General features: G+C 34.2%; 1 protein-coding gene across 1 annotated transcript in view; it reads left to right on the top strand.

Annotated features, from left to right (window-relative positions):
- The first annotated feature begins 13,689 nt into the window (after positions 1-13,689).
- The window catches only part of LOC145243510 (COMM domain-containing protein 1-like), a 21,668-nt gene continuing 12,674 nt past the window's right edge, over positions 13,690-22,683 (top strand). The window contains exons 1-2 of the mRNA XM_080106475.1: positions 13,690-13,910; positions 17,854-18,156. Of these exons, the coding sequence (XP_079962601.1) occupies positions 13,743-13,910; positions 17,854-18,156 (471 nt within the window). The 5' untranslated portion in view covers positions 13,690-13,742. The remainder of the gene's footprint in view (positions 13,911-17,853; positions 18,157-22,683) is intronic.

Below are 22,683 nucleotides of genomic sequence, written 5' to 3'. Positions count from 1 at the left end.
TTTAATTAGGATATCGTCAAGGTAGGCCATTGAAAATTCCAACCCTGCCAGCATCGTGTCCATAATTTGCTGGAAAATAGCAGGAGCAACCTTTAATCCAAAAGGAAACCTCTTTAGCTTAAAAATGCCCTTATGAGTATTTATGCCTAAGTATTTGGAGCATTCACCGCTGATCTTAATTTGCAAGTAAGCATCTGAGAGGTCTATCTTAGAAAAAATTTTTCCTCCGTTAAGCTTAGAGAACAGATCTTCTGCGGACGGAAGGGGATAATTATGGTCCAATAGACAGTCATTTAAACCCATTGAAAAATCTCCACAGACCCTTATTCTGTTATTTTTTTTCTTTACATACACGGTTGGACTTGCCCAATCTGTGTGGTTAACTTTTTCAATGACTTCCAGTTGTTGAAGTCTATCCAACTCTTTTTCGATTGCGTCCATCGTTGAAAAAGGCACATTCCTTTTAGGTTTGAATACTGGAGTGGCATTTTTCTTTAATTCAAATTTTGCCTCTGTCTTAATACAGAGTCCTAGTCCTTCGGCAAAAACATTGGGAAATTCAGTTTTCAAATCCTTCAGGAAGTCTTCCCTTTGGTTTGCTTTTTCTGCAGTTAAAACGTTACAAAACGAATTTATGGGTTTCTCCCATAAATTAAACAGGACAATCCAATCTACCCCAAACAGGCATGTATTCTTTCCTGGTACGACGTACACTTTGGATTTATGAGTCTGGTTAGCGAATGTCACTTTGCATTTTAATTCTCCCTTGAACTCTAATCTTTTGCCGCACACACTTCTCGCCATCTTTCTGGTTTTCGTTAATTCAGGTCGACCTATCCTTTTCCATATATCTTCATTTATAATACTAATATCTGCACCGCTATCCAGAAGCAATGTAACCAGATGTCCATTTATCCGAACATCAACATATTTCCGTCTTTCGCAGCTTTTTTCTTTATTCATGCGAAGCGTATTTACATTATCGGTCCCTTGTCTTTTCTTCTGGGCACAGTATGTTCCCTTGTGACCTCTGAGACCACATTCATAACATATTTTGTTCCTAAACCAGCAGGTCTTATTGTTGTGTCTTAAACTACCACAACATTTACACTTTAGCTTTGGGTCTTTGTATCCTTTAAGGATCCTGTGTTCTTGGAACCTGGACTTTCTTGTGGTCCCTTGCCTTTTTACTTGCTGCACCTTAAAAATATTTTTCTCTTCAATGCGAGTGTTGTCTTTCTTTATGTTAATCAGACGTTGACACTCTTCAGTGACTTTTTGCAATGTTATGTTAGGATCCGCCTCCATAATTGTTAGGATCCGTGAACGTATATCTTTGTCCCTTGGTGCTGTGAGACCTTGTACAAAGATTAAACATTTAAATTGGTCTGCGGAAATTTCATTCAATTTAAATGATTCGCATAAACAGTTCACAGTGCAAGCATATTCTAGACAGTCTTCAGCTTCTGCCTTCTGAATGTTCAAACATTTGTATCTAGAGTGAAATAGGCTATCCCTTTTATCAAATATTTTCGACAAGGTACTAATTGTTTCCTCGAACGAAACCTCCTCCGGTTTTTTTGGTAGAATTAGATTTGCATACTTGGTGTTTTCATCAGTACCCAGTTTTTGTAGTAGCAGGGTAACTTTTTCCTCATCGGTCCAGTCTAAACATCTTTTCGTAAAAATTGTTTCGTATCTTCTGTAGTATGCAGGGAAAGTAACACCAGTATCCGGGGAGTAACGAAATTCCGTTAGTGAATTTGAAATACCCTCGGCAGAAAAATTAGTCTTCTTCCCGGTCGACGTTAGAATTAGCTTTTCTAAATTCTTTTGCTGTGTCGACATTTGTCGTTGTAGTATGTTTGTTTGTTCTTGTTGTGCCTCTAAAGTTTTTTGTGTTCTTTCTTGTTGTTGTTGCAGCTGTTGCTGTAGCTGTTGTTGTTGAATTTGTTGTTGTTGTTGTTGTTGCGCTAAAAATTGTTGAGTCATTTTTGTCTGTTCCTGGATGCTAAGGGCTAGAGCCTTAGTTAACTCTGCTAATTGTTCCATGTTAGCTTCTAGTACAAAAATGTCTTTTCGAATTCTACACAATAATTCCAAAGAAAAATCGTAAATTTACGTATATCGTAAATTAGTAGCAATATGCAGACACAACACGTTTCAACAAAGTTCATCCATAGTAATTCAACAGGCTTTGTAAAATAATTCTTTTTTTTTTTTTTTTTTTTTTTCAACAACGTAAGTTCATACACAAAATATTTCTTACTTCCCACGACAAATAGTTCCAATTATTTATATAAAGGCAATAACAAACAATTAATTTTCCCAAAAAAAAAAAATATATGGCTGCCGTTCCCACGTGGCATAAAATGGTACAATAGTCGTTGTATTTATATTTTTTCTTTCGAAACTCGTAATCCTTTAGTGTAGTTTCGAATTCAACTTGCGACCATTTTTTTTTTTTTTTTTTTTTTTTTTTTTACTTGTCAAAATAAATATAAATTCCACTTTACCTTGAACATGTTTCTATAATTTCTTGTGAGTTCTTTACGAAGAAAAATCCGTACTTTTCGCTACTTTAGGTAGGAAAAATTTTTAAATTCATTGACGCACGTGGTCAAAAATCCTTGTGTAGTTTGTTTTTTTCGTAAAACAAAAAATCCTTGCATTGTACACAGTCCTTGGTACGGTAATTTATCTCTGTTAAGAGAAAGAACATCCTTTCGTCGCCATTGTTATATTCCTAAATACTTAGGAAATAAAGACAAACGTGAGTTACACCGAGTGGTATGTGTAATGGGGTTTATTTATAATACAGAAACGTAAGGCTGCTCGCCTAAGGTAAATAGAAGTACATAGTAACAAGTATGGGGAAGAAAGTCTGATAATCAACACGTAAGACTATCCGTCTTACTGCGACTGCTTGTCTGCCGCTGTCTGCCGCTGTCTGCCAAACAGTCCAATATATATATACAGTTTGTAACCGGTGTATAGCCAGTTATGTTCCTTCACAACAATCTCATTAATCTAGAGGAAGTCTCGAAATCAAGACAAAACATTGATGAACACATAACTCGGTTTGTTCCTTTTTATTTATCTCTCTCTCTCTCTCTCTCTCTCTCTCTATATATATATATATATATATATATATATATATAATATTTTTATTTATATAGACAAATATTACATAGTCGCAACACTGAACATGCTAATGTTTCAGACAATCGGTTGGTAATAACCAAAAGTCCTTGTCATGTGACGTAATAAAGCCCGTGTACCACTGAAAGCAATGTTTAAATACCTTTAGTATATATATATATATATATATATATATATATATATATATATATATATATATATATGTCTTTACATAAGCAGTAGTTTGTTGCTATACAGTCATGAGCATGTTTCAGTCTACTAGTATTTACTAACTAGAGACCTCATCAGGCAACAACCCTTATTTTCGAAAACGGAATTCTAAATGCCTTCTTTGCTTAAATGAAAAACTATTTATCACAAAATTTAAGGATAGGGATAAACTCTTAAATAAGAAACAAGAAACCTCCATAAATTGCAGGCATTACAAATTGCATCTGCTCTCTCACTTGCAAATTACTCCCCACTATATTCAACTCCAACACGACCCATATGCAATATCCATCAGTTGAACACCTACACATCCTAACCTCCTCAGGTCCAACATTCACGAAATCCAAAAACTACACTTTTCCTGAGTAAAACCATGCATAAAAAAAATAAAATAAAATAAAAAAAGGCTAAATTTAACCATCATAAGTTTATAAATGACATATATCCTGAATTTTGCAATTACCATCATTAAAAAGTCTTTAATAAATTTACTATTAAATAAATTTAATAAATTTACTAATACACACATTAATGAATCAACATTAAATGAACAAACGAAAGAGAAATTGATATTGGGGAGGTCCAAAAATAACCGATTTTGTTTAAATAAGATAAAACAGAGCTATTAAATGATACCACCTTCTCTTCTACTTTTCTTAGTCCCTCTTCCTTCTCCCCCATTCCATCTCCCTCTACCACCTTCCTTCCTTTCTCTTTTTTATGCCTCTAACCCCCCTTCCCTCCCTTCAACCGTTCACTGGAAGCCCGGACAACATTCAACAGACCCGGGTAAATTCCTAACCTCTTCTCAGATATAAGCATATTAAATTGAAATAAACTTTTAAAAAAAGAGAATTTTATGACACACTGACCCGTGAAAGTCTCAGACATGGACGAACTAGCCCTTTGCTTGTCAGATTTAGAACTTAATCCCCTTAACCCACAAACTCTAACCCCTAACACGAAAATGAATAAAGTCACCGATAAATAAGTAAATAAACAGATACGAGAATGAATAAGCTAACAAATTCGCACCCAATTCAACCCTGTTCTTCACACTCATGATTAAAAAAGCCTTCTTTTGCTGAGGATAGACTTTCGCTCTTCATTTAGAATTCCGTTTTCGAAAATAAGGGTTGTTGCCTGATGAGGTCTCTAGTTATTAAATACTAGTAGACCGAAACATGCTCATGACTGTGTAGCAACAAACTACTGCTTATGTAAAGACATATATATATATATATATATATATATATATATATATATATACTAAAGGTATTTAAACATTGCTTTCAGTGGTACACAGACTTTATTACGTCGCATGACAAGGACTTTTGGTTATTACCAACCGATTGTCTGAAACATTAGCATGTTCAGTGTTGCGACTATGTAATATTTGTCTATATAAATAAAAATATTATATATATATATATATATATATATATATATATATATATATATATATAGAGAGAGAGAGAGAGAGAGAGAGAGAGAGAGAAATAAAAAGGAACAAACCGAGTTATGTGTTCATCAACGTTTTGTCTTGATTTCGAGACTTCCTCTAGATGAATGAGATTAAGAAAACAAAATATCAGTACAAATATTTGAAAATGTTTCATGTGCAAAGCGTGATGCTGTTCTATTTCAGAAACGGAAAAAACGTTGGAAATTCAAAAAAGGGGGGGAGCTTGTGTTGTTAAAGAGAGGGAGATTTTTAATAACGTCATATAGTCGTTAATATGTTTTTAAAAGATATGAATGCAGTTTATATTCTTTCTGGAAAAAATTAGTCTGTTAAAATTCAAATATAGGTGTGTAACAGAAATGAAATGAGTGTGTTTTTGTTATGTAATTCATTGATTGACGTTATTAAAAATCTCCCTCTCTTTAACAACGCAAGCTCCCCTCCTTTTTTGAATTTCCAACGTCTTTTTCTGTTTCTGAAATAAAACAGCATCACGCTTTGCACATGAAACATTTTCAAATATTTGTACTGGTATTTTGTTTTCTTAATCTCATTCTTCCAGAAGGAGTCTCGAAATGAAGACAAAACGTTAATGAACACAGAACTCTGTGTGTTCCTTTTTATTTCTCTATTTTGTCGGAATACTATTTCCATTATTCTCATCATATATATATATATATATATATATATATATATATATATATATATATATATATATATATATACTAGCAGTTCCGCCCGGCTTTGCTCGGGCCCTATGTACTGTTCATAAGGTCATGTGTATATGTATATATTAAAAATTGTGAATATGTAAAGTAATGCCTTTCTGTATAATAGTCTTCTTTAACTACCATAGAGAAAAGACAGACAGACATTTTCACTTTTATAGATAGATAGATAGATTGGAGGCAATATATAGTAATGATTTAAAAGGTATAAAAAAAAAAGACTCATGCACCACCACCGAAAATCGAAACCAAAACGTTCAGCTCACCATTTATTTTGCCTCTACCATTAATGTTTACTGCAAGACTAAAAATTAAAACATGAATCAATAGCTACTACGTTATGCATTCGTAATGCCGGCGTTCGACCTTCATCTGGCAAATTTCATTTTTTCACACTTTTGCACTGATTTTTCCGGGCTTAAACCCAAATATAAAGTTTTGCATGGATTCAAATACCTTGTATATGAAGTTTCATGTCTGTAGACCAAAAATTCTAGGAGGAGTTTCATAGGCAAAATTTGTTAAACTATAATATATAAGTATACATAAATATATATGGAAACAATTTTGTGTTTACTATAAACTTTTTACGCAAATATTATGCAAGTATAAATCATGTAGAACATCTACATGAATATAATTACACATAATAGTTAACTAAAGGTGATTATCTCATTAGAAAACCGAAGACACTAATAGGGAATTAATTAAAATGAATGTTCAAAAGAATATGCAAATTAGCTAGATCTTTTGCTAGTGAATGCAATTCCACAACCCATATATAAGAAAATTGTATTTTCTTTTTAAATAAATAGAAAAGAAGGGTTTTAACATGAATATCAATACACACAAAAGAAAACAGAATTTATAGGAGTATATATATATATATATATATATATATATATATATATATATATGTGTGTGTTTGTGGGAAAAATATGCTTATTCAATTATATTTCACCCTTTATTTATACTAATCCTTTAATTTATGAAGCTCAATATAACTACAGAGCATATACAAATGACAAAAAGTCTATATTCCAAATTCCAAGATGCTGTCCATCTTACCGTTTATTTCTTTCAGCATATTAAAATGCTCAATACTCAATAGCACCTGTTATGTAGCGCAGAAACATTCACATAATTACTATGTCAATTTTTTAATCTTTTCCGCCCTGGCTCATCAAAAGAATAAGACTTCATTAACTTCAAAAGAAAAAAAAAATATGGGTATGATTACATAAATCCGAAAAAATCGGAAAAGTAGTTGCAGTTGTGTTTTATGACATTTACGCCATCTTTGAGTTTAATGTTGAGTCATTAATGCCATACTAACATCATGTACATAATGTAATAACATAATGTAGTAATATTGTTATAATATTGTTATAATTAATACTAAAAATATCTAATGTAATACTTTTTTAATTTATCTATATATATAAAAGGCAAAAGTTGCACGCGCATTTTTGTATGTCCGTGAAAGGCTTGGGGGTGGGGGTGGGGGCTCTTGACCACGTTATTATTTTTTAAAACTTTTCATATACTCCCTAGATTATAATATCTATGATTTGCGAACGGACATTGTATCTACATTTATTTACCTCAACATTTAAAAACTCACGCTATTCTGTCCTTTTGCGTGTTTGTTCAGCTTTTTCATATAAATAAAGTGAACCTAAGCGGAGCAAAGGTACAGCGCCTGGCCTTTCGTGCCGGGACGTCTTGAAAGCAATTAGCTTTGATTAGTGTTGGGGAAACTCTTCATATCAGACAATTGCTATTCATTTTGGTGTTGCCAGACTTCCCCCTTTTTCGGGGAAACGGCCTCATGGGGAAGCAAATGAATAGCAGGAGAGAAAGTAGAAAGCTCCACTGGCCTCAGGCTAGGTTTAAAATTTCTGCACCAACCCCTATAATTCTCAACTTAATTATCATTGAGTTGACAACTTTTTGATTGACATCGCTAAATTTGAACGCTTTTCAATTTCTGTGGCGTCATAGCGTAGCGGTAACAATTCAGGTTTTCTTTCACTTTTTTTCCACTTTCACGGCACGGATTCAAGCCTGCCTGCCTGCCTACTAACACTTTTTTTTTCTCAATACACACCTCCAAACACCTTGGGCAACACCGGACACCCCTGCTAGTCTATTAAATAAATCTCAACTGTCTGTTTAAATATATGTATGTATGTATTTCTGCCTAAAACGTTTGACAGAAGTGACGGATTTTCACAAGATCAATATCATTTTGAAACTTTGCCCTTTGGACGACAAATATCGAAAAATTGGCTAAAAACATTAATTTCTTCACCCTCAGCTTGGCACTTTTCTACAGGGTGGGGTCGCTTATTTTTGCCGATATTTTCGAAAGTCATCCCCTCCCTTTTTGATTGACTAACCTTCGCCACTTCCGGTTTAGCGATGGATGCAATGGCAAAGACGTCATGCTAGTTATTTATAAATAGTTGATATTTATTGTCTTAGATAATGTTAACAATCGTTATATCTAGAATGTAGGTTTATTGTTTTTGCTTAAAGTGACATATTTAAAAAATCGATCTGTCGACTTTATCTAAACAAGCACCAAAATATTCCTGAGGCCACTATTGCTAATCTCATTGAAGCATTTGAATATTTAACTATACCATTTGGTTTACACAATGCAGCTAGTGCTTTTCAACGTTTTATAAACAAGGTCGTTGCTGATTTTGATAATAACTGTATGATCCAGTGATAGCTAGCTCTTCACCGGATGAAGAGTTAAAACATCTCTTGGTGAAACTTGCGGAGAATGCATGTTTTACGGTTGTTGTAAAAATGGAACAGAAATTAAAAGTTCGTTCCGTTTTGATATTTTTATGCCCCCCAACAAACGAAAGCAGTCAAGAGAATAACATTCAACAATCATACTTTTTATATATATTAAAAAAAAACGAAAGACTTTTTTTATTATGAAAATAAAATTTTATCTACAAAAACGAAATAATTTAATTTTTAAATGAAAAAAAGTCCATTTGGTTTACCTTTTTTGGTATTTTTTTACATAAATCCTGTTGGAATTTTTTTTGTACCAATAATGGTGCATCTCCCCCTGTTTACATTTATTATTGTTTATCTGGTTCTTATATATGATTTTTTGTATTTCGTATCCTTTTTTGATTCTTAGTTTTGTACATTTTGGGTTTGTACGAAACTCCCTTTAATTTGGAGAAAAGGGAAATGCTAGCTCCGTGATGACGTCACGAGCCCGGCACGTATTACACTCTCTTTTGAAATTTGGTGGGCGTGGAGATTGGACATTTTGGTTCATTGCCCAGCGCTGAAGATGGAATTTTGACGAGCATCCTTCAAAGAAGAAAACCCCGGCAAGAATACCCGGATATGTGACAAGACATACTTATGAAAACTATCTACGTGACTACGGTTTTGCACGTATTTTAGAAGGAGTGAAATTATCTTAAAGAAAATACCTTATTTTACGAGACAAAGAATTTTGAAATCTCCTACAAAGAAAAAACCTGGTAAAAAAAAAAAGAACCCGGACAAGCGAAGCGGTCTTGCTTCTAAAATCTATCTGTGTGTCTACGGTTTGCATGCAAACATGGAGGGAGAGAAAATTCTAAAAGGACTTTAAACAAAAAAAGAAAAAGGCACGTGCCTGACTGGCTTTCAATTTGTGAGTACGCTCCTAAAATTAATTTCATATGCGAGTGTGATTAGGAGATACTATTTTGAATATTATTATTGTATTCGTTACTGGATACACACATCTTCATTATAAGAACCAGTGTTATTTTTTCCATAATATATTACCTTGGCATTTCATAAGTTTAATGCTGGCAAAGGGAAAAATTTGCAATTAATTTTATTGTGAATAAAGTCTTTTCTTCGTTTCAAAGCAAGACCTTTATATTTCATTCTTTACCCTCTCTCCTCTTTTGTTTCATGCTGTTTTTTTTTTTTTTTCAGGTTAGTTACTTTAGCGTCGAATTTATCTGGAAGCAAGATAAAATTTGGACAATCCAACTCACCGGCCACATTGGGAATGTCGTCTTTTAAAGGTTTGCGGGTATGCTTACAACAAATAAACACCCCCAACCTCCCCATGTTAAGAACGGCTTTCGGAATAGACACCACCAACCTTGTCAGCATACCCAAAAACCTATGTAAGTTGACATGTCGAATGTGAACGATGAATTGGACGTAATGTAAAAATGTACCGAATTTAAAACGGAACAAAATTTAAATTTCCGTTCCATTTTTTACAACAACTATAAAACAGAGCGTTCTCCTCAAGTTTTACCCATTTTTAAAAATTCTTTTCGAGCGTTTACAAGATTACGATATGTGGATAAATAAACTGGGCACGTTTTACAATGATCATCAAAACAAATAAGGAATGAAAAAAAATAAATATACTACAAATAAATGTTACCAAACGCAAAATAAGTTACTCTTCTACCTGGATAAGTTTTTTTTCTTTTTTTTTACTTCGTCAAGTCTGTTGAGTTAGAACAACAACAAAAATGGTGGTCTCCTTGCAGCGATGTTAAATCTCGATAATCACTCAAAAATTGAAAATTAATCAAAATATTGGGGTAAAATTTTACATTAAGGCCCGTCTCATGTTCGTATATTTATTTATTTTTTTTTTTTTTATTACATTTTCACACCAAACAAGGCACATTGCGACTTTGGTGTAGGGGGCTACTATCAGGGGCAACAACTACTGGGGTACTATATAGGGATTTGGGAAGCACAATGTCGGTTCACGTTGCACTTGAACTTCTGCTCGTCAGTACAGTTGGGGAAGCAGGGACCTGGAATGGAATTCCAAAGTCTAGCGGTTCTGGGGAAGAAACTACTGGAGTAGAAAGATCTTTTACATCTAGGGATCTCTTCAGTGTGGGGGTGGGATTTTGCAGCCTGTCGGGTTTGTCGAGGGTGTTCACGTCGTGGGGGCACAAGTGCTTCTAGTTCGTCAGAGCATTCACCATTAAAATACTTGTAGAACAGGCAGAGGGATGCAACATTTCATCGATGGGACAGAGGCTGAAGCTTAGATGCCAGTTCAGGGCCTATCAGATTTGTGACTCTCTTTTGAACCTTGTCAAGGAGCGAGAGACTAGTAGCAGATGCACCAGCCCAAATATGACAGCAATACTCCATACATGGGCGAATGGTGGCCTTATAGAGGTACAGGATACTTTCGAGTGTTAGTAGTTTTCTAGCACGGTAGAGAGAGCCCACCTTCCTTGCAGCGGCCCTGGCAATGCTTTCAATGTAATTGTTCCAACTCATGTTTCCTGTGAATGCTAACGTTCACAGGGAGCATGAGTTGTTTGAAAGATGTACTCTCAGATAAAGAGTCGTTGGCCATTGCTATAGGTGGTAGAGAAGGTTTCTTGTACTTATTGAATGAAACTAGTTTAGTCTTGGCGGCATTGAACGTGACCATCCATTTTTGTCCCTATTCCACTACAGATTGGAGGTCATCCTCTAGTGTTTCTGCCATTTCTTTAGATATGTGTTCATTTGCTTTCCTGTCGTGCCTGTTATAGAGTGTGGTGTGGTGTGGTGTCATCAGCATATATACCCACCTCAGAGGCAATTTTGTCAGGGAGGTCATTTATGAATATCAGGAACAGCAGAGGTCCAAGGATAGACCCTGGGTCACTCCCGCATTTATATCATATTGTTTAGATGTACAACCGTCGAGGACAACCTGGATTTTTCTCTTATCTAAGAAGTATTTAATCATGTTGAGTATTCTACCAGTGATACCGTATGGTCTAATTTTCCTGAGGGGACCCTCATGCCATACCCTGTAAAAAGCCTTAGATATATCTAGAGCTACCGCTCTACCCTCCCCCCGCTTTGTCCAGTGAATGGTATATATGTTCAGAGATAACAGTTAGGATGTCTGCTGTGGAACGGGCTTGTCTAAATCCATATTGTTGGTCAGTCAGAAGTTTAGCATCTGTAAGGTGATGGACTAGAGCATGGTTAATTAAGGTCTCAAATATTTTGGCAAAAAGTGGGAGGAGACTAATGGGGCAATAATTTAATGGGTCAGTTCTTTCGCCAGAATTCTTGAAAATTGCTACCACAGAAGCAGTTTTCCAACAGCCCGGAAAGCAAGATTCATTAAGGCATTTGTTGTAGAGTTTGGAGAGGACTGGAGCTACTTCGGCTGAGCACTTTTTTAATAGCACAGCTGGGATGAGATCGGGTCCACATGCTTTTGAAGTGTCAAGGTTCTTTATGATAGCGTGTACCTGAGCAGGGGTGATTTTCAGATCGTCTAGCGTGGCGTCTGTTCGCATAGGAAATTCAGGTAGGGGGTGGTTGAAAGGGTCCAGTGTGGAGTTTGAGGCAAACCGAGTGGCAAGCATGTTAGCCTTGTCGGTTGCTGAGCAAACAACCTCGGGATTGTTGGTTAGTGGGGGAACAAAATATATTTTTGTAAATTTCTGTGTCTAAAAACGAATCTGCAAACCATTTCCGTCGCAAAAAAAAAAAAAATAGTTTTCATGATATGAAGAAATTACTTTTTTGAAAAGTGGGTGATCACTTTTCCATCTAAATTTAACTTAAAATGAGCACGCACTTTCTGGCCACCTGGAGAGGGGGGCATTTTTTTTAGTGTTTAATGGCTAAAAGGTTTTTTCGATTTCTTTTTCTGTTTTCATCTTTCAATAAAGACATGAGGAAATTAAAAAAAATAAAGAAAAATCGGTATTATTTTACTTCAAGGCTCGTCTCACATTCGTATAGAAAAAAAAAATAGTTTTTTTAGTTTTCAGTGTGCTTTAAAAGAATATGGTAACCGTTTCCGTCGCCAAGTTACCGTTTACAATTTACCGTTTACCCCTGAACTCTGGGACTATTTTTCAGTCTTTGTTTACACTACGCGAGAGCATAAACGAAGGCTGTTAAATGTGCACTCGCGTACCAAACTTCCTTGTCACAGTGTAGTAATGGCAAAAATTTTAGATTAGACAAAAACAAGTAGTTTTCCAAATATGAAGCCATGTTATTCTATGTTATCACGGCCGGCCATTTTTGTACGCGCAAGCATGCACGATGGTATTAATCTCTGAACTCGGGACTATTTTCCATTTCACAGCCTAGCCTCCATTTACGCAACGCATGAGCATAAACGAAGGCTGTTAAATGTGCAATCACTAACAAACTGGACCATATGCGCGCTTGCGTGTACAAAATGGCCACCCATGATAACATATAGAATTACATGGTTTAATATTTAGAAAACTACTTGTTTTTCGTCTAATTTTAATTATTCGTTAATACTACACTGTGACAAGGCAGTTTGGTACGCGCGTGCACATTTAACAGCTTTCGTTTATACTCGCGCATAGCGTAAATGAAGGCTAGGCTGTGAAATGGAAAATAGTCCCAGAGTTCAGGGGTTAATACCATGCAAAAGAAATCAAACAAAAAACATTTTAGACAATAAACACAAAAAATACCCCTCTCTCAGGTGGCCAGAAAGTGGGTGCTCATTTTAAGTTAAATTTACATGGAAAAGTGTCACCCACTTTTCGAAAAAGTAATTTCTTCATATCATATATAATTATTTTTTGCGACAGAAACGGTTTGCAAATTCGTTTTTAGCACACCGAAATCTACAAAAAAAAAAAAAAAAAAAAAAAATATTTTGTTATATACGAACGTGAGACGGGCCTTAAAAGTAAAATAATACCAATATTGGTAGGCATGTCATCAAGTGTGCGAAAATATAATGTTCTACCAGTATTTTATTTTTTTATTGTTTAATTTTTTATTTTTGAAAGATTATCGAAGGCCTACATGAGTGTAAAAGACCGCTATTTTTTTGCTCTAACTCAACAGACTTGTTTCGAAGTAAATAAACACTTTAAAATAAGTCAAAACAAAAAACTTATGCAGGTAGGTAGTGTGTGTGTGTGTGTATATATATATATATATATATATATATATATATATATATATATATATATATATATATAATTTTATTTATTTATTTTTTTTAGAGCTATGAAATAGATAAGTAAGGTTGTTGCTGAAGGGGATAGGAAGATCACGGCCGTCTTCCAAGGGAAATAACTCCTGTATTGTGTAACTCTTCATAAATAAATTTGTTGTTGTTTTTGTAACAATTTGCGGACGTCATGGCAGATGACAGGAGATGTTTTGGTGCCCTGTTAAATGGGTTGGCTCGGCGGAATTACTTGGGGGACACTGAATTAACAGACGAGCTCTTAAAAGAACAGATATATCCCAAAATGTCTGATGAAGACTTCCAACAACTGGTAACAAAATGTACTGCCCTTACAAAGGTAGGCGTTTATCTCGCTTTCTGACAACAACCATTAAGTCACATGCTCGCTCCAGTTTGACGCAAAATTCGACGAAATTAAAAAAACAAACAAACTTAAGTTAAAGATGATTCCATTGAAAGAAAATGCCGACCGTGGATTTGAGACTATTAAATTAAAATGATCTGACTCTAATTTTTTTTTTCTTCTTCTTTTATAAGATCTGTGCATTTGTAGTAACTGATATCATTTTATTGTAATATCACCGGATATTTTGCAGTAGAGACAACAAAACGAAAAAGTGTTTAAATCTAGTCAGTGCTTCTACTGCTCCATGCTCCATCATACATCTTTTCCGCACAGAAACATTGCTAGTCTTTCTCTACTCTATCGTTATTTTCATGGCAGACTGCTCGGCTCGACTGATTTTAAATCTATACCCCCCCTTTTTTAAACTATTCACAACAAAACTCATCTAGCTACAACCTCTATAAATAAATTCCATTTCTCCCTCTGTGTACCTGGAACAAAACTGAATTTCCATCTGCAATGTTCCTTTCCTAGAACTACCTGTCTGCTAGTACCACAGGTTTTCTTCCTGGCTGACTATAACATTGTGGTTTTCAAGTCCAATGTAAACAAATTGGTGCTTATCGTTCGATGAGTTCCTAAATTTGAAACTCACTTTCAGATTGGGGAAAAAGATAGGTCACATGGTAGTCGGCCGACGGTGTTGCAACAAATAAGTCTCCTCTGTTTTGATCTGTATGGTCTTTTAGCTCCCCCCCCTCGTCCTCCTCCTATTAAAAGTCCTCTCCCAAAAAACCCTCCCTTCGACTTTTTTTTTTTTTTTTTTTTTTGCAAACAAGCCAAAAAAGTGATAAAGAAACAAGAATATAACAAATAAGTGTTACCAAAGGCAAGATAAGTTCTACTTACTCGGATAAGCTTTCTGTGTTTTAACTGATTTTGTAGTGTTTTAAGTGTGACTGAAACAGTAAACACATGTAGTGCTGCTGTTTATATTCATGTTCATTCAAAGGGTTAATTTAGTATGTGATTTTCCATAACACTGTCGACTGAGTACCAGTACCAGTACCACGTAACCAACCTTTTCTCAAACTTCCAGTAGAAATAGATAATAGGAATTATTGCAATAAGTTAAAATCTTTTCGATCTGAAAAAGTTTGCATCGTATAAAAATACTGAGAACTTATCAGGAATCTATTAGTACGATGGTATGGTGTGTGTCTGGCTTACATCTTTTTTCTTCTGAATGACTGTCGTTTAATTGTTATAACCTTCCATTTTTTGTAATAAATAATTTTACCAAAAATTCTTAAGTTTTGGTTTCGGTTTATTATAGCTGAAAGAACTTAAGCTATATATATATATATATATATATATATATATATATATATATATATATATATATATATATATATGGCGATTAAGCTACACTGAATATTCTGCGTTTCATCCACTATAGGATTCGTCAGGCTTATGCGCGAATTCTGTGGTTGCTTCTTGTTTTTATATATGTTGAGGATTTCTAGTTAGCCAATCAGCTTTCTAGTATCTACCGCGCCCCTTCCTATCAGCCAATGGGCATGCATTTTATCGAACGTAAATGAAGTAGTTATATATATATATATATATATATATATATATATATATATGTGTGTGTGTGTGTGTATTTTTCTTAAGTTTCGGTTTCGATTCAAGCTGATGCATCCAAGTCTTATGGATATATTTTTTATCTTTGAAATCACAACTTTATAAGAATCAATAGAATATTAACTCTATAATAATATATATGAAATCTGCATGAATTAAAAATATCATATTTAAGCATATTTTACGACCGGGCTATGCCGGGCGTCCCTGTTAGCTTAGATAAATACTTTTGCACTTTTAACAAAAGAGCTACAATAATATCAGCGTGTCTCCATTTATGCTGAACATGCACAGAATGCCAACATCAATATATTACATATGAAAGAGTTTCCACAGGTCCCGCTGGTATATTAGGGAATAAGAAGCTGATGAGAAAGTTTTGAAGATGCAGATAAAAAAATGGTAGAGCAGCATCCCAAATAGCCATGACTGGATAGATATCCTAAGTAATTCGCAATTGTATTTTTTGGTTGCCCACACTGAGAATTGAACCTTCAACCTTCAGGAGAATATCACTTTTTACAATTGATTTTTCCACAGGTCCTTGTGGACAGTAAATAAAGGGTTCCGCTCAAAATAGTAGTCCGATGAATCCAAATCATACCGATAGTCTCTTGCAACCTGATGATGAACCAGTGATTATATTATATGTACCATTGCATCTTAGGAAGAGACTACTAGTTCAATACCATGATGGCAGTGGTCACATGAGCATGGAAAAGACATTTAATTAAACAAAAATATTTCTGGCCATGTTTATTCAAGAAGGTAAATAAATACATAGGTAAATGTATCTTGTGCCAAACTAGAAATTTGGGAAAGCAACAACCCCAAATGCAGCATTGTGATTTGTCTCCCTTTCCTTTTGCTAAACTTGCATTAGATGTTTCTGGGTCTTACCCAGAGACTCTTTCAGGTATCCAGTACATAGTTACATTTATAGATATGTATAGTGGCTTTTGCTGTCACTAACAAGAAGGCAATAATCATGGTGCATCTGTTGATCGACGAGATTTTCCCCAGATTTGAGGTACCACTCCAGCTTTTAACAGATAACGGGCTTGAAAATGTTAATAAAGTGATGAAAAAAGTATTAGAAGACTTCAATGTATATCATGTGACCACATCATTCTATCATCGCCATAGTAACGGGAACGTTGAAACGTTTCATAAAACGATGCATGATGTCCAAGCAAAAAAGATAGGGAACAACAAAGTCATGGGATATTTACATCAATCAAATGTTGACGGCTGTCAGGTCCCATGTGAATGAGACAACCAATTTCTCTCCATATTACTATTATTATTATGTTATTATGCATTTATGATGTGAAAGTTTCATGTCTTTGTTGCAGATATTGATGGTGTGGGACTCTAATAAAGCAACCCTTGTCATGAACATGCGTCATAAGCAGAAATGTGTAATTGAATTCCTGGCAAAAGTGTATCAAAAAATGATGGTGATTATGTAGAAAAATAAATTCTGAAGCAGAAAAGGTTATTCATTTTAATGGTAACACTCCTGTCTTTGTAGCTCTTCAACTTTTTGAGTAAAAAAAAAAAAAAATAGAACAACCTCTCTATATATATATAGTATTGGAAGTTTTCAACTTTTAACACTATGTTTAAAAAAATATCCCAAGTCCTTTGTTGAAAAATTATTTTCCTTGTAAGTTAATTAATCTTTGCAATTGCCATATTAGTTTGCTGCCAAATCACACTAGTTGTAATATTATTTCAGGGATCATCAGTCGTTTGTCATGAAGAACTGTTTTGAAGATTTAAAAACAATATATATATATATATATAAAGGTGTTTAGTGGTATAAATTTTATTAAAGTTTTAAAAAGAATATGTGGAGTCATTATATGAATTTTGGAGAAGATCAATGGGGGGAAAAAAATAGATGGGAGAAAAATTGTCAAAAGGCTATTTGACTTCTTTTTTTTATTTATTCAAATTATTTTTTAGTTGAATAGTCTTTTGACAATTTTTCTCCCATCTATTTTTTTCCCCATTGATCTTCTCCAAAATTCATATAATGACTCCACTTATCCTTTTTAAAACTTTAATATATATATATATATATATATATAAATTGCGTGTGTGCGTGCGTATCTAAATTTATATTTAGAGAAAATCACTTTTTTTTGTCTTCCCTAAACTTACTTTTTTTTTTTTTTGCCCAACTCCAACAAACACTTACGATTAATAGTTGTTTTCATTATTCAAGTAACCTTTATTGCACTGGGATCACAGATGATTCTTTTGTTTCTATGTTTTTTAGAGTATGGTTTCTGTGGATATGGATTTCAACCAGTTGGAAGCTTTCCTTACATCACAGATGCACAAAAAGGACAGCGGAATGAACGAAGACAAAGCAAATGCTGTACGAAAGTTCTGGAAAAATCATCGGACCAAAATCCACGAAACTCAAGTGCAGCAAACCATGTGGGACACGAGTTTGAAACAAATGTCTTGGCGAGTTGATCTGAAGACTCAGTCCAAGAACAACGACCATGTTAACGCACCAACTGCTATTATTGAATTGCAGTTGAGCAATCAAGAATCACAGAATGAAAATCAAAAGGTAAGTCAAGATTATTGTCTGTTCTTTGATACAGCAGAAGCACGGGTGAAAATTTGTAAGTTAACTATGATACTTATAATAAACTGTTCCTATTTACAATGCCTCCCCACGGGACAGAGGTAGACACCAGGGTCGTTTTTTAATGTAGAGAAAAGGAACAAAAATAAAAATTGTCTCAGTCATGAAGGATTTCGCCTCCACTGACAGAGAACAAGAAATTGAAGTGCAGCATCTGAAGAACAGATACTACACTTTGATCTTGACGTGAAGAAAACTTATAATAAACTATATATATATATATATATATATATATATATTTATATTTGTTTTAAATGGAAATCGCTCCAGCTAAGATGTGAAGCCACTTGATATAAGGATCTAACATGGCACAAGTAAACTTTAAACTCACTACAAATATTTTTTTTTAATTTTTGGAAGAGTTATACTACTGGAAAGTGAAGACAATCCAAGATTGATGCTTGTTTTCTAACCAAATTTTTCTGGTAATTCAAAACAAATTCAATAAAGTAACAAAGTAACACAACAGAAAACATTAAATAATGAAACATTTATTGAATTTAATTAAAATTGTTTACAATTTCCATTCCTAATTGAATACGACTTTCTGTCATTGTTATACCAGACATATTCACCTAAACCCGTCAATGTTGTTGATTTTCACATTATGTCCATGAGTTATGGATGCACTTGTATCAACAGTAGTCACATGACACATATGCAAATGACCGAGCCAGTGCATGAGGTGACGTCACAGCAGAGGAAGACAAAAAAGGGAACAAAAAGGATACACGTGGACGGCAAGCAGTGGAAAAGTATGTGTTATACATGGCAGAGTTTTGTCAAATACACGGCGAATTCTGAGACTTTAAAAACAATATGCAATGTGTCGTTGGAAAACACCAATAATAAATTCCTTTTGTTAAATCTGAGAAAATGCTGAGTTGAATTTCTTCCCTTTTATTTGTTTTCTTTGCGACTGCCTCAGACACAATGTGTTGGGTCCAAGTGTTACAATGTAATGACACCGTTGAAGAAGAATAGCGATCACGTTACAGTACCACATTCACAGAACCCCACTGGAGCTGCGATCAATATGCCTGTACAAGAATCAATTTTTCTTCGATCTAAAGAAAAATTTAAAATGTTGTCTATATTGCATTCAGTTTTGGATAAAGTATTTCATAAAACAAGCATTAATTTTGGATTGTCTTCCCTTTTCTACTAGTATAACTCTTTTGAAAATGAAAACAAAAAATACTTCTGCCAAATTAAAGTGCACTTGTACATCTAACTTATCTCTCCATTAAGACAGACACAAGGTCAGTTTTTTAATGTGGCAAATATCCAGCTCTCCAAAAATAGGGACTCTGGATTAGGATATAAAAAACAATGCTCCTTCGCTGACCGAGGACAGATGAAGTGTAGCATTGGAATAGACACAACACAAAAGACTTGCAGAAATAAGTTTTAATTTTAACAGCTAACAATTCAATGTGGATATTGTGACACAACTCTGTAACGACTCAGAACTATTGGATATCACAGAACTCATTCCCAGCAGATATAGTTTTAAAATTTGAAGGGGGAAAAAAATAATTTTGTGGTTTCTTGATACTGGTTATGGCCCATGAGTAAATTTATTTCCCAATATTTCTGTGAAATTTATAAGCTTTATGAAACGCTTTATTATAGTATTACTAATTGTTATATTTTGTTTTGAGAATGAATAAAATTAATGTTTACCCAAGCATCAGTCAAGACGTGTTCATTTTTCAACCAGAAGTAAACTGAAAGAGCTGCTAAAAGAAAAATCTGTATGATGTACATATCTGTGATGAAATGAAAATATCATATTCCGAAAATCATGTATTTAGTCAAGTAGTCTTATTTTTATAAAAATCATTTTTCTGGGATTATTGAGAGTTTGTAGGTATTACAACATAAATCTCTCAAGTTTTAAATTATTGTTGAGTTATCTGCCTTGTATTTTGAGATATTTTTTCAAAATGGCAGACAAGACAGACACTTAAAATACCCATAAAATTTTATTTTCTTACTTAAAAATAAAACTACTTGATCAATTTACGTGATTTTTGAAATATGATATTTTCGTTTGTCACGGATATGTATATCATGCAGATTTTTCTTTATTTTCGTTTTCTAATATGGGGAAATTCTGGATAAGAATACTTATTTTTTTACTTATTGACTTTCTTTCCGCTGTTTCTCCAAGCAATTCTCTTTCGTCTTTGTTTAGAATTTCTCCTATATTAGAAAAAATAAATGAATAAAAATCTGTATAATGTGCATACCCATGATAGAAAGAAAACATCATATTCCAAAAATCACATAAATTGATTAATTAGTCCTATTTTTATAAAGAAAAACATTTTTTAGCAAATTTTAGTTTTTTCAATGTCCTTGTATTAAAAATAGCTTTCTAAAATCTCACAAGTTTAAATTATTTCTCGTTTTCAAGATGGTGTTGCGATGTCGTCCCTGTTCACTTGACCACAAAATTGGATTTTTATTATTATTTTAAAAAATAAAACTACTTGATTAATTTGCATAATATTTAGTGTACAATATTTTCTTTTCGTCATGGGTACATCACATCATACAGATTTTTTTATTTTGTTTTTTGATATAGGGAAATTCTGAACAAGCACCTTTTTATTTCTTTTTTCTTTCTAATCTAAAACACCTCTTGCAAATGTATCAAATTAGTATTCTTTAGTTTGTCTCCTTTTTACGTTATTATTGGCACATTCTTATAAATGCGTATCTATAACTGTCACATCCATCAGTTGATCCAACTTGCTCTTAACATTAACTGTTTGGTTCAAAATTGAAAATGTTGCCACAGCTGCTGCAAAGGTGGATTCACTCTACCATGCTAGAAAACTACTCACACCTAACAGTATCATGTGTCTCTACAAAACTATCATTCGCCCTTGTACGGAGTATTGTTGCCATATCTGGGCTGGTGCATTTATCACTAGTCTCTTCCTTTTAGAGTCCGAAAAAGAGTCTCCAATCTAATAGGTCTCGCACTATCAACTAAGTTCGATGCCCTGTCCCATCACTGCAATGTTGCATTCCTGTGCCTGTTTTACAAATACTTTAATGGAACATGCTCTGATGAACTTATAGCACTTGGGTCTCTTCGAATAAATACTCTTGACTAACCCAACAAGCAGCAAAATTCCACCCTTCCAAAGTTGAGGTCTCTAGATGCTGGAAAGCCTACTTTAATAGTTTCTTCTCTCTAACTGCAAGACTTTGGAATTTTTTTCCTTGTTACCTGCTTTTCTGACTGTACCGACATGCAGAAATTTAAATGGCATGTGAACAGGCATCTCATTGTGCAGCTCTCTACATAGTGTCTCTGTAAATATGGTCTTAAATCAAAGTTGCAATATGCCTTGTTTTTTGTGAATAAAGACTAAAACAAAAAGTGCGCAGAGGATTGACAGTTGCACAGAAGCAACGTCATCTTCACTTTGTGGATTTACAGTTCCAAGCCTGACACAATTTTGTTTGCCAGAGATGACCAGAAGATGCTGGATCCTGATGTTGATTCCTTCGGGATTTTCACCAGAACCCTGATAGTCAGGTTATGGCTCTACTATCACTGGTTGTTAGGTATGTTTGTCATGGATGACCCTGCCAGAGATTGAAGTTCCTGATAGCAAAGTTCTGACGCTATGACATTGCCACTGCATTTACCACAGTGAGGTAATGCTGCTGATTTCAATCTTATATTTTAAACGTATCCTATTAGGTTGTTGCAAAAATAATTTTGTTTTTTAATGTTCGACTTCAAGTCAAAATACGACTTCATTTTTGCAACACAAAATTATTTGACATGAAAAATTTTTTAAGAAAATATTTTGCAGACAATTTTCTTCTAAAATTAGTGTCTATCTACACTTTAATGAATAAAAATATTTTTCTCAGTAAATATAGTAAGTGTTAGTGTTCCAGTATTCACCATGGAGCAATCGGGTCAGCTCCATCCAGAGAATTTACTATGTCCAGACACAATAGTCCTACGCAATAGCAGATACGAATATTAGCCTATCACAGTTCCAGAGATAAAACACCATAGAGGCGAGGGCCTAAGATTAGCTCGATATCCTGTTACACTGTTCTGAACAAGATCTTTTAGCTAGTCTCCACGTCACTTTTTTCCAACCTTGAGGCAGGCATGGTTTGATAGCTTTATGGATGAAATCATCTGGGTGATGATGATGATGAAGAGCGTCACTGAACCAGGGAAGTCTCAAGAGGAGAGCTTGTTGTAGAGAGGATATATTACAACGAGAACGAACAGTGGCATTTGAGATGAACTGTTATCAGCGAACATGAAGGATGTGACATAAATAGTAATAATCAAACATCTCTAGCTTTCGTAGGTCGCTTGCTCTCATCGGCCAGGTTTCACAGCCGTACAGTAGAATGGTGCAGATGAGAACTTGATAAATTTATCAATAAATATAAACA

The sequence above is a fragment of the Euprymna scolopes genome, chromosome 22, assembly GCF_053919585.1.
Source record: "Euprymna scolopes isolate OS-2025 chromosome 22, ASM5391958v1, whole genome shotgun sequence".
NCBI classification, from domain to species: Eukaryota; Metazoa; Mollusca; class Cephalopoda; order Sepiida; family Sepiolidae; genus Euprymna; species Euprymna scolopes.
The sequence above is the reverse complement of the archived record's forward strand: the minus strand, read 5'-3'. Positions and strand labels throughout refer to the sequence as shown.